Source organism: Schistocerca serialis, chromosome 11, assembly GCF_023864345.2.
Source record: "Schistocerca serialis cubense isolate TAMUIC-IGC-003099 chromosome 11, iqSchSeri2.2, whole genome shotgun sequence".
Lineage (NCBI taxonomy): Eukaryota > Metazoa > Arthropoda > Insecta > Orthoptera > Acrididae > Schistocerca > Schistocerca serialis.
This window is the reverse complement of record NC_064648.1, coordinates 112,247,570-112,260,416: the sequence shown is the minus strand read 5'-3', so window position 1 is coordinate 112,260,416 and position 12,847 is coordinate 112,247,570. Positions and strand designations below refer to the sequence as shown.

The 12,847-nt window shown below is 42.4% G+C and overlaps 1 protein-coding gene across 1 annotated transcript in view; it reads right to left on the bottom strand.

The window, feature by feature from the left end:
- Positions 1-12,847, bottom strand: part of LOC126427116 (ankyrin-3-like) — a 58,230-nt gene that overhangs the window by 17,433 nt on the left and 27,950 nt on the right. The window contains exon 2 of the mRNA XM_050089340.1: positions 1,228-1,801. Within this exon, the coding sequence (XP_049945297.1) occupies positions 1,228-1,790 (563 nt within the window). The 5' untranslated portion in view covers positions 1,791-1,801. The remainder of the gene's footprint in view (positions 1-1,227; positions 1,802-12,847) is intronic.

The following is a 12,847-nucleotide window of genomic DNA, read 5'->3' as shown; positions in this document are numbered from 1 at the left end:
TGAGAAATATGCCACTTAAGGATGAAATGAATAGGAAGTGCAGAGAAGCTAACGTGAAATGGCTGCACGAAAAATGTGAAGAAATCAAAGAAGAAATGATTCTTGGGACGACTGACGCAGCATATAGAAAATTCAAAGCAATCTTCCACGGAATTAAAAGCAAGCGTGGTAACATTAAGAGCACAATGGGAATTCCAGTGTTAAATACAGAGGCGAGATCAGATAGTTGGAAAGAGTACACTGAAGGCCTCTGTGATTGGAACAACTTGTCCGATGGCGTGACAGAAGAAAAAGCAGGAGTCGATATGGAAAATATTGGTGACTATAATCAGATTTTAAAAGCGCTTTGGAAAATTTAAGATCAAAGAAGGCATAAGGTATAGACAACATTCAATCACAAGTTCTAAAATCATTGGAGGAGGTGGCAAAACGTCTATTCTCACTGGTGTGTAGAATGTATGAGTCTGGCAATATACAATCTGAGAGAAATATAATCTGCACGATTTGGAAGACTGCAAGAGCAGAGAAGCGTGAGAATTATCGCACAATCAGCTTAACAGCTGAAGCATCCACGTTTCTGACAAGGATAATACACAGGAGAATGAAAAGAAAATTGAAGTTCCGTGACGTTCATAGGATTTGTGGTCCTGGAGAAAGCGTTCGGCAATATAAAGTGGTTCAAGATGTTTGAAATTCTGCGAAAAATACCGTTAAGCCACAGGAGAAGTCGAGTAATTTGCAATACGTGCAAGAGGCAAGAAGGTAAAATAAGAGTGGAAGACGAACAGCGAAGTATTCGGGTTAAAAAGGGTGTCAGATAGGGATGTAATCTTTCGCCTCTACTGTTCAATCTATATACCGAAGAAGCGATGACGGAAATAATGGAAAGACTGAAGAGTGGAATTAAAATTCAGGGTGGAATGATATGAGATTTGGTGATGACTGATTCTCTCGGTGACAGTGAAGAAGAATTACAGGGTTTGCTGAATGGAATGAACAGTCTAATGAGTACAGAATATGGAATCACAGTAAATCAGAGAAAGGCGAAATTGATAAGAAGCAGTAGAAGTGAAAACAGCGAGAGACTTAGTAGCATCGTGACTGATGATCAGTAATTAGATCAAGTTAAGGTGTTACGCAACGTAGGCAGCAAAGAAACCCATGATGAACAAAGCAAGGACGACGTCTAATTCACACTAGCACTGCCTAAAAGGGAATCGTGCTTACCTGGCTTCTGCTGGTGGCTCACCGAGCATACTGCAGACTTCAATGACTTGTTGCGGGTACTCGAGCACAGCGTCCGCCCAGCCCCGCGTGGCCACCACCTGCAGGTGGTCCTTTATGAAGGCGACGGCAGCCCTCGTGGCGTCCGGGCACGAGTGCCTCACTGCCGTGACGGCCGTCGCCGCTGCGGTCTCGACGGCCAACTGCGAGATCAGCTGCCGCTCGCAGGCAGCCTTCAGGGCCGACAAGCCGTACTTGTCGGCTGCCGAGAGCAGCTGGGGGGCCGTGTCGGGCAGCTGGGGGGCCTGCAGGGTATACGCGTAGGCCACCAGGAGCCTCAGCACCGGGCCCTCCACGCCGTCGATGCTCACCTGGCCGCAGCTGGCCTCCAGCATGTCGTGCGCGAACATAGCTTTGAAGACGGGGCTCGCGGCTGCCAACACCGCCCTGTGAGCCGCCACCCTCGTCTCGCCCGCCACCAGCGTCACCAGGGCGTCTTCACCCCCGTCTACCAGGGCGGCCAGGGCCTCGGTTGTGGTGTTCTGAACCTCCGTAACTGCCGACATGGTGGGTGGTCCTGAAACACAGTACCACTGAGCAGCCCTCACACTGCACCCTCAACACTTGTACGAGGCGCATGCGTACCTGTATGAAACAACAGCTGTGAAAGTGTTGTCCACCCTGAATCAATTGCAACGTCACCAGTTTCCTTAAAATGACAAGGGTCCGTACTGCTTCGCGATCACCTAAGGTTTGTAACTACCAGCGGGCTGCTGTGATAGACTGCTTTCACCTTCTAAAAATGTTATCATTCTCAGTCAAAAGATGGTTTATTTATGTCATAGCAAAAAAAATTGGCAAAGCAACAAACTTGTTTCAGCCCTAAAGTTACAGGACTTATATTTAAATCCAAGATGGTGGCACCTCTGAGAAATATTTTCTTCCTCCTTATCTCAAGTTCCTCAGATCCATGACACCTGATCAGAAGCAATGTACATCTAATGCAGAAATCAGTTTCCTCGGTGAATGTCTCAGGGTAGGCACGATTAAACTTTACTGGCCGCCTTGACCGAGCGGTTCTAGGCGCTTCAATCTGGAATCGCGCGCCTGCTACGGTCGCAGGTTCGAATCCTGCCTCGGGTATGGATGTGTGTGACGTCCTTAGGTTAGTTAGGTTTAAGTATTTCTAGGTTCTATTGGACTGATGACCTCCGATGTTAAGTCCCATAGTGCTCAGAGCCATTTGAACCGTTCTGAACCACTGTAAGAGTCTAAATTCATCAGTAAGTTTAACTCTATTTTTAGCAGATTGATATCTGTGTCTTCTTTCTTAAGAAAAAGATTCGGCGCCCACCTCCGTCGTAAACAATGCTGCATAATACAATCATAAATCATGTCGCCATTTTATCCGCATGTTGCAAGCTATGGTGTACCCAGGTATTTCCAGGTTGAGCAGTTTAGGAATTAAACTCGTTGCCTCCATTTCCAGGACGTGTGTTGTCGAACTTTCGCACAAATATATATTTATATCTCCTTTTGGCGTGGACGTGTTTGTATAGCATCTTTGCCCCACAGAACGTTCAGATACTTATTAGATGACAGATACGTCATGGTTGAACCAAAGTAAGCTCTATCACAGCTCCGACATCACTCTTGACTCTCCTGGTCGTATGAGGGGGCAAACGACGGAGTCAGTGAAATAGTTCCACACCCTACAGTGTAAACTGGTTTCCTAAATTCAGAGAAGTGGGTTTCGCGAGAATGGCGTCCACTTTTTTCGAAACGTGCCGAATCAGCATCTCCATTCCACCAGTGTAAGACGTCTGCCGCATCGTTGCGGTGCTAACAGAGTGACTAAGAATTCGTCCGAAGGCTTCTGTCGCGTCAGCTCGACGTGGATGGAGACGCCGAGGCAGTGCTGTACAGGGCGTAGCGCCGGAGGTCAGCGCAGGTCGCAGGCCAACACGTACACTGCAGGCTTCTGGAAGCCACCTGACCAACCCAAGTCTTCCTTCCCCATCCCTCGTCAGTTAATTGTACATTTGCTTCCGTTTTATATCGCTTTGTCGTTTTTTCGCCTCCCCATACCAAGTATGCACTCAATGTTATAGGCTCAAAACTTTGGACACGCGTTGTAATCGCAAAATGAACGACTTTTTACTGTTGTTTACAGGTATTGTTACCGTATTTTCCTACATCCAAGTGGTGCTGCATGTCAATAAACGAAGTGGTAAAAGCTGTAAAGACGTTTACATTTCCATATAGTCTTCGAGCATCGACATGTTCCTCGTCTAAGAAACAGACGTCATTGTCTCATAAATCTTTAATGTATCCTGAGATCAGTGGTGTAGTATTCTACTTTATTGTGACACTCTCAATCCGACTGTAGTTTACACTGAGCTTTCGCAGATTCTTTCACTCGAACGGTTTTCTAAGTAATCACAAATTTTCCAAGATACTGAGCGGGATCGTGTCTGAATTATTAGTAGACAGAGTCATGGTCCCGATCACCTTCAGCATATTTTGGAGACACAATCTTTGTACGTGTCTGCGCCATGTAACTGACAGAGAAACGTGTGTGAAATGCAAGTAGTGGACTGGATATGCAGGGCGCGGCGGTGAGACACACTGGACTCACATTCGGGAGGACAGTGGTTCGACCACACACCGTGCAGTGGTCTGCAGCAGGTCTTCAGACAGAGGGTGAATGGGTGGATGGGTGGATGTGGCTGCTTGTCATTTGTGTCTTCTGCACCGGTTTTCTGTTTGCTGTCCACCCACACAGGTTTTTCTTCATAGAGTCTCTCTCAATAGGAGTGCCGTGATGGTGCCCTAGGAGAGGCATGACCTTTAAGGTAGCCCTACCGGTCTTCATTACCAGATGTTCCACAAATTGCAACAGGTATTTAGCTGTCTGTGTGTCTTTTCCCAGGAAAACCATGAGGAAGTGGTCTCATTTAGTCCATCATTAAAGTTGTTTACAAGCTTTCCAATGAGTACGACGTGCATTAAACTACTTTTCAATATTTATATAATTTCCAATGGTGAAGTTTCCTTCTACAGTGTAATTTCCGTGTGTGGGTCACACAAGTCAAACGATTTCACGGTGCCATCAATTTGGAATCTTTACATCAGTATGAATTGCAGACTTTATTCTTTTCCCATCCGAATTAAAAATTAATCAGCGAAAGCACTCGACGCCCTCTAAGGTTTTTTTATTAATGAGAAAACATTTGACTGAGCTTTTGATATTAATAGATCATTTTCTTCCAGCCCTCACAGGCGTTTTCGATGTGATGGGGCCTTCCACTGTAATTCCACATATCTCATGGCATCTGGTCTTTATCAACCAACCGGTCCAGAAATAGTCCAATAATCGACGAAACTAGTTTTTCAGACAGTATTTTCTGAATAGACAGCCAACTATGGTCCAATATTTCTAAGACAATATATCATATTCCGGATAGATTGTTAGGTAACAATGTCTTTCTTAGTTTGTCTTAAGAGAGGACTTCTTTCCACGTTGTTGATTAAAATGAAAATTTCAACTCGTAATCTCTGGTTCAGGAAATAAATTTCCAGCTGATTGGAATGGACATTAGCAACTTCCAGAGTCATTATGAGAGAAGAAGGTTCGATCCAAGCACATTTTCATTTGTTAAGTAATAGTAAATATTAGGGCTATATAGTATGTCTCAAATAGTGAGGTGCATTCTGACTCCTGTCATGTACGCAATTGTCTTTCATGATTCAAACCAACTGCTAGCAGTGGTTAAATCGTGCTCTGTGCAAAATTCTGCCAGGCAGCTTTCCCCTTTCATTCCCTTACTTCAGTTCTTTTCTCCCCCAACTTTTCTTCCACTTCGTATTCTGCCTATCGATTTCGAGTGCCCCATCACAAGTTTTCATCTCGCTTAACGATCTGACCAATTTCTTTTCTCTCAAAAAGCATTTCCTTAATCTCTTCGTCATTTTCGGAACCAGTTGACGTGCAGGCCAGTACTTCTGTAACTGGTTTGGCTGTGTGTCTGTCATGGCTGTGGTAGCGACTTCGCTGTGCAGCTCAGATAGCAATAAGATGTTAGAGTTTTCGGTCGAGAACGATATTAAACAAATTTCCAGTGACCTCAGGGAGAAATCTAAGGAAGAGCTATTCTCAAACACGCATTTCTTGCTACCAGATGCTGAGACGAACACAGGCATTGTGAAGAATCTAGCCACATCAAGATCAAGGACCCAGGTTAAAATACATAAGCACAATTATCGTCCAACTGAGCTACTTATAATATTACGGGGGCGTTCGATCTGCAACGCTACACTTTTTTCTCGGCCAATTTCTGTTGGAAAAATGCGAACTTTGTGAGACATCGTGGAATATTCCCTATTCAGCCCCTACAGCTTCATGGAATTCCAACAGCTGACAGCACCGTATGTAGCCTCCGTGAAGGAGGTGCGACCCAAGCTGAGAGCGGTCACGAGTTTCTTTCGGATGAAAACCAGAGCATCGGAGATCTTCATACCCGCTTGCAGAACGTCTGAGGAGATTTGGCAGTGAACAGAAGCACCGCGAGTCGTAGTGCGAGGTGTCTGTCATCGTCAGAAGAGCTTACTGGTGATCAACGCCTGGCCTAGCAGCGTCATCGTCGCAGCAAGGTTGTGCATATCTGGCCGACCTCCACGTGTCGGTCAGCTGCAGACGGCTGTGACTCCTGCGATGTGGGGACGTGCTCTCATTCAGGGTGACCGGTGGATCACTCACAGCTGAACAACCCGCATCTCGCACCTTCCGACTTCCGTCTGTTTGGTCCAACGAAGGACGCACTCCACGGCAAGCAGTACACGGATGACGGCAGGTCACTGATGCAGCAAGACGTGAGTGGCTGATCAACTGTTTACTCACTCTGTCAGTTTTATCAGTTGAACGGAACAACCAGATGAAACTGGCCATGTCAGCTATATGAACACTTTTTCAACCACTCTCTGGGTTTGCAATGTAGCTAATTATTACGAATTGTCATCTTACATCGAAAGCGTAGCTTACCATGGAGCTCGGAGGACAGCAGAATTTTGGTTCTCACGCTGGCACAGATGATTTCAAGTGAATAACTTCAGTACTTTCGGAGATATAAATTCTTACCTAAGGGACGACTGATGGATTCATCTATAGCATCAATTGAAACTACAACCAGAAGTACAGGTCCATAAGATCTAATTGTCTGGAATTTTCTTTCGTTTCATTCCCACAGATTTCTGACTAAATAAAAAGTAGTTTGGAAAATAATTATTTCATCGTGTTTTGGTTATTTAAGTGTTTTGCAGGGTCTCAGGAATGAAATGGCACATAATTCAAGGTCGTGGCTAGCTTCAATGAAGATAAAATAACCATGTTTTCGTTCTAGTATGGATTAATTCACAGTACGGAAGATGCAGCAAAATTCAATGTTAGATACAAACTGGAAGGCGCATAAAAAATCATGTATTATTGCCTATAATGAAGGTATTAAAGATAAATATAGATCATTCTCAAGTTGTGTTTCGTTTCATGGAAATTCCAGTTAGTGACGTTAGATATTGAAAATCGGTAAGAGATTTGGCCCTTATGTTTCAGTTAACATGTTTATTGGAAAAAATAAATGAATCATCAAGTATAAATGTGATTTGGACGCTTGGGAGACAGAAAACGTATAAATAAACCTGAGGTCACTGGTGTGCCAGTCGCTGAGCGAGTCCCTCGCCTGTCTTCGCTCACGACACCTCTTCTGGTTTGTATCCAACATTGTGTTCTGCTGTATCCCTCCTATATTCAGAGTTAATCCATGCTACATCTGAAGACGTATTTGCTTGTTCGACCTGCACTGAACCTTGCCATGACCAATAATTTATCATTTTCCACGTAAAATGTTTCTAATCTTAACTCCAATATTAGGATTTCATTTTAAAAAAATCACATTAACCACCAAATGACGTTCACAGTTACGGCCATTAGTAGCAATGCGTGGCCCCCTTTGACACATATAACTTGTATCTCAAACACCTAGCTATATCTAGTCTCTATCCCGAGTTCTCCCCCCCCCCCCCCTCCCCCATGAACCATTGACCTTGCCGTTGGTGGGGAGGCTTGCCTACCTCAGCGATACAGATAGTCGTACCGTAGGTGCAACCACAATGGAGGGGTATCTGTTGAGAGGCCAGACAAACGTGTGGTTCCTGAAGAGGGGCAGCAGCCTTTGGTAGCCGCAGGGGCAACAGTCTGGATGATTGATCTGGCCTTCTGACGCTAACCAAAACGGCCTTGCTGTTGTGGTACTGTGAACGGCTGAAAGCAAGGGAAACAACAGCTGTAATTTGTCCCGAGGGCATGCAGCTATACTGTGTGGGTAAATGATGGCGTCCTCTTGGGCAAAATATTCCGGAGGTACAATAGCACCCCATTCGGATCTCCGGGAGGGAACGACTCGAGAGGACGGCGTTATCAGGAAAACGAAAACTGGCGTTCTACGGATCGGAGCGTGGAATGTCGGATCCCTTAATCGGGCAGGTAGGTTAGAACATTTAAAAAGGGAAATGGATAGGTTAAAGATAGATATAGTGAGAATCCGTGAAGTTTGGTGGCAGGAGGAACAAGACTTTTGGTCAGGTGAATACTGGGTTATAAATACAAAATCAAATAGGGGTAATGCAGGACTAGGTTTAATAATGAATAAAAAAAGGAGTGTTTGTAGAATACTACAAACAGCATAGTGAACACATTGTGGCCAAGATAGACACGAAGTCCATGCCTACTACAGTAGTACAAGTTTATATGCCAACTAGCTCTGCACATGATGACGAAATTGATCAATTGCATGATGAGATCAAAGAAATTATTCAGCTAGTGAAGGGAGACGAAAATTTAATAGTCATGGGTGACTGGAATTCGAGAGTAGGAAAAGAGAGAGAAGGAAACATAGCGGGTGAATATGGATTGGGGGTAAGAAATGAAAGAGGAATACGTCTGGTAGAATTTTGCACAGAACATAGCTGAAACATAGCTAACACTTGGTTCAGGAATCATGAAAGAACGCTGTATACATGGAAGAACCCTGGAGATACTAAAAGGTTTCAGAAAGATTATATAATGGTAAGACAGAGATTTAGGAACCAGGCTTCAAATAATAAGACATTTCCAGGGGCACATCTGGACTCTGATCTCAATCTATTGGTTATGAACTGTAGATTAAAACTCAAGAAACTGCAAAAAGGTGGGAATTTAAGGAGATGGAACCTGGATAAACTGAAAGAACCAGAGGTTTTACAGAGTTTCAGGGAGAGCATAAGGGAACAATTGACAAGAATGGGGGAAATAAATACAGTAGAAGAAGAATGGGTAGCTCTGAGGGATGAAGTAGTGAAGGCAGCAGAGGATCAAGTAGGTAAAAAGACGAGGTCTAGTAGAAATCCTTGGTTAACAGAAGAGATACTGAATTTAATTGATGAAAGGAGAAAATATAAAAATGCAGTAAATGAAGCAGGCAAAAAGGAATACAAACGTCTCCAAAATGAGATCGACAGGAAGCGCAAAATGGCTAAGCAGGGATGCCTAGAGGACAAATTTAAGGATGTAGAGGCTTATCTCACTAGGGTAAGATAGATACTGCCTACAGGAAAACTAAAGAGAGCTTTGGAGAAAAGAGCCACTTGTATGAATATCAAGAGCTCAGATGGAAAACCAGTTCTAAGCAAAGAAGGGAAAGCAGAAAGATGGAAGGAGTATATATAGGGTCTGACTGTTATTTTATGCTGTTGAGTTTCTTAGATGAGCCTTACAGCCTACACAATCCGTTCTGACAGAAGAAAAGCGCTAATATCCATCGTGATTCTGCTAATTGATTCTTACTTCCTTCTCTGACAACACTGGATCTGTGTGACTTCGTGCTATAGAGTATAGCAGTAAGGGTGCTCCCTGCTTCCTCGTAACGTTTATGACATCCTGTGACGCATTGTTTCCTTAACAGGCCAGCGTTCATATAAGTCCAACTTCCTCCCGTTCAAAGTATCGTTACACTCTTTTTATGGCAGGTAGACCACAAGGCATGAGGACACGTTCTGCTAGAGACAGGAATTCCTCGCCCTGTTCTTGCTTGCTTCACATGACCGATCATAGCGGACGAAAAGTGCACCTCCAGCCGATTTCTCCGTCGCTACTATTCCAGAAACAGCAGGTGTATGACTTGACACTACAGTGTCTTTCACAGGGCAAGACAATGTTTTGTTTAGAATTTTTATAGTACTGCGAACTTTTTACATTCTGCTAGCTAAGGAATCTGGCACAATGTGTAAGGTGTGGGCAAAAGTCGTTTTGACAAAATGTTTAGGGAAACAGTTGTTTACAGAAAACTTTTTTTCTTAAAGTCAGAAATGACGCCTCGAGGATATTAACACATTGTAGTAGTGTGAACTACGACAATTATTCTCTCGCTCTCTCTCTCTATCTCTCGCTCTCTCTCTCTCTCTCTCTCTCTCTCTCTCTTTGTTAAATAAGCCCAATCCCTCGTAGGTACTCGGCCGACAAGTATAGATATCCGACACTATGACGTGAAAAGTAATTTCAGCTCTGAATTTTATGTACGGATATTTGCTTGCTGGTTACCTCTGTGTACTTGCATGCCAAGAAATGTGGCAACTCAACACAATCGTGCCCCAAAGCTCATTAAAAATGCGGGAGATAACATAAATATTGCCTGTTCTCTTTCAGCTGTGTTGCGAACCGTCGTGTTTATAATTTAATTACTAGCACCTACTGTTAAACTTTGCCTGTAATGTCTGATTTCATTTGAGAATAGACGTAGAATTTAAGGCTTGCCTGCTCAGCAGGCAATGAAACGTATTAATCATTTAATTCGTCGTATGATTCTAGTCAGCAGAGGATAAACTGTTCTCTCTTGCTGGACTGAAACGAGTTTTAACAGCTGTTGTAGCAGAGAGAGAGAGAGAGAGAGAGAGAGAGAGAGAGAGTATAAATATTGCCGTGTTTGTAAATAGTAAAGTCTCCAACATGGAGGAGGAGGAGAGGACCATTGTTGTGGGACAGACGGAAGAAGTAGCATATTTTGCAAAGGAAAAATGAAACACGATCATATTGTGGCGAAAGCATTTGAAACTACGCTTTTAGATGATTTCAATAGAACTATGGCTCGCAGTTAATTTTTGCTTACACAAAATATTTTGAAAATATCGATTCCGAAGATATTTGCATGCATTACCAACAACAGATGCGTCGAAGAATAACATTAACGAACGTTGCCTTCTACAGCAACTTTCGGAAGGACATTTTTGAATGTTTACTGATTTGTCATTTGTATTATTTGCTAAATTTTAGATTTGTTGAATTATGAGAAGATTTTTGTCTGTGTAGCCAGTGACAATTTTTTGTTTGTAGGATATGGATTTCTTGTAGGATATGGATTTCAAGTGGGCAGATTCTGATACGAACGTATTTTCAAGAGATATGGGGTTAAGACTCTTTTGGTTTGAATTTAAATGAATGATGTTTTTTGGAGATCGTGTAAATTAACCGTTGGAAGATATGTCAATTTCGTTCCAGTCGACTCCGCGCACGAGAGTTCATAAATATTAACTTCTAGTAAGAGAGCAAATGAATTAATTCAGTAGTTAACACGGAAGATGCATGGCTTCGGTTAAATGTACAAGATTCTTGAAGTCAGCCAGAGTTTGTTTCTATGAGAGATGTTCTAGAGCTGGGGACTACATACCGTTGAACGCAGGATCGGAAAGAAGGTGCCTAGGTCTTTCTCTCCTGCACATTCTTTGCCCACAAACGAATTAGTACAAATAGAGCTTAGGATTAGTGGAAATGGAAGCCTAAATAGGTATTATGAGCGTGCAACTGAAGACTGTCACACTTTTTACAATCACCACCCTACCCAGTCCTCTGTAATAAGTTCAATATATTATGTCTTTTTTATACACCACTTCCCCTCGATCGCTGCTTCCAGTGTCAAACCAAGTACACTGAATACCAACCTTTCCGTAAAGTTAGCCTGTGGCCATCCTTTGACTTGTGCTTCCTCGTTTGAGTTTTATCTGCATTTGATGATCAACATTTTACTGTGAAAGCACATATGAAGTCTTTCACAATTTTTGCTCCAGGATATTACATTTAGTTTTCAAACGGAAGTTTTGATTTAGACACGTTCCAGGAATTTCTGCCTGAAGTAGTGTATTTATACTCCTCAGCACCGAAGTTTCATTTGCGGAATTTTTTTTTTTTTTAACTCCTTTCTTATTCGTTTGATACTGGATTAACGGCGGCAGGCTGTTTTAAATGAATTTTTTTACTTCCGTTCTTACCCCTTCTATATAAATTACTCGTATTGGCTCTATAAAGTCTCATTTCATGATCAGAGGATTTACCTATGTTCACAAATTCAGGTAATATGTACAGTCTGCTTTCTTTAATCTTCTTTCCACAAGTACAGTATCAGAAAATGAACTCGGGCACTTACATCTATTCTGCATCGGAACTTTTCTTTCAGTATATCATATCGTAATTTTTTATACATAACTATAGTTATCATATAACAAAGTAAAATCAGACTGACTGACTGACTGACTTTACTGATTCTGCAAGATAGTTTACTACTCTCATTCTGCAAGGTAGTGTTGATCGTAATACATCTGTTTACATAAAAGTCAATATCTTTACTTATTTCAGAATATCTGAAGATATCTTATCGCTTCCTTGCTGGCTTCCTTTTTTTAGGCTGAAAGTAATTCAGTATGATCACATTACCAACACGACTGATCACAGGGTTCTTAATCGAAATTCATCATCTTCCACCCTCGAGGACAGTCGTTCTCCGTCGCAAGACTTTCGATCTGTTCCTTCATCTTATTTTAGCCTAGTGCAGTCCGGAACCTTATTTCAACACGTTTACTTCCCATCTTCCCTTGCATAACATCAGTTTTTATTAGAAGTAGTTGGTTTTCAATTTTCCTACAGATTTCTTTCATCCATCTTGGTTTTACTTTCTTGCGCCTGTTGTTGTTTTGATTTGTCGCTGTCTTTCATTCGCATCTATTTAATGTTTATGCCCAGCTTTCATTGATAGAATGCATTGTTTTGCCATTTTGCTGTGTGTGTATGGGCCTCTGTGACTTTAAATGCTTCCAGCTTCACTGCTTCTTAAATGTCCCAACATTTTTTTCATCGATCACTAACCCCTAGATTTGTAGAATTTCCACTTTGCATAATTCATTTTTATTCATTAACTAATACAGTTTCTCTCAGACTATGTTTGTTTATAATTTCATCATGCTGTTCTCAGCTGTTACGTATTCATTCGCACTCTATCCGAGTTCGGTAGTCATGTTGGAAACACATTTCACGTCCTGTTTCTACTATTGTATTTTGAATAGGAAGCCACTAACTATACTAGTTAGATCAGCTAGTTAACACAAGGAGGATATGAGCTGAATCCGTACCTGTACCTCTGTGTACCTTTCAGTTCAGTGTTTCGGTCAAATAATTTATGTTCCTTAAGAGCTTTTGCGTTGTTTACCTCGTGCTATCCATGAAGACCCCTCGCAGCGTCCTTATTGTGCGAGTTCCCTTCTTTGTGCT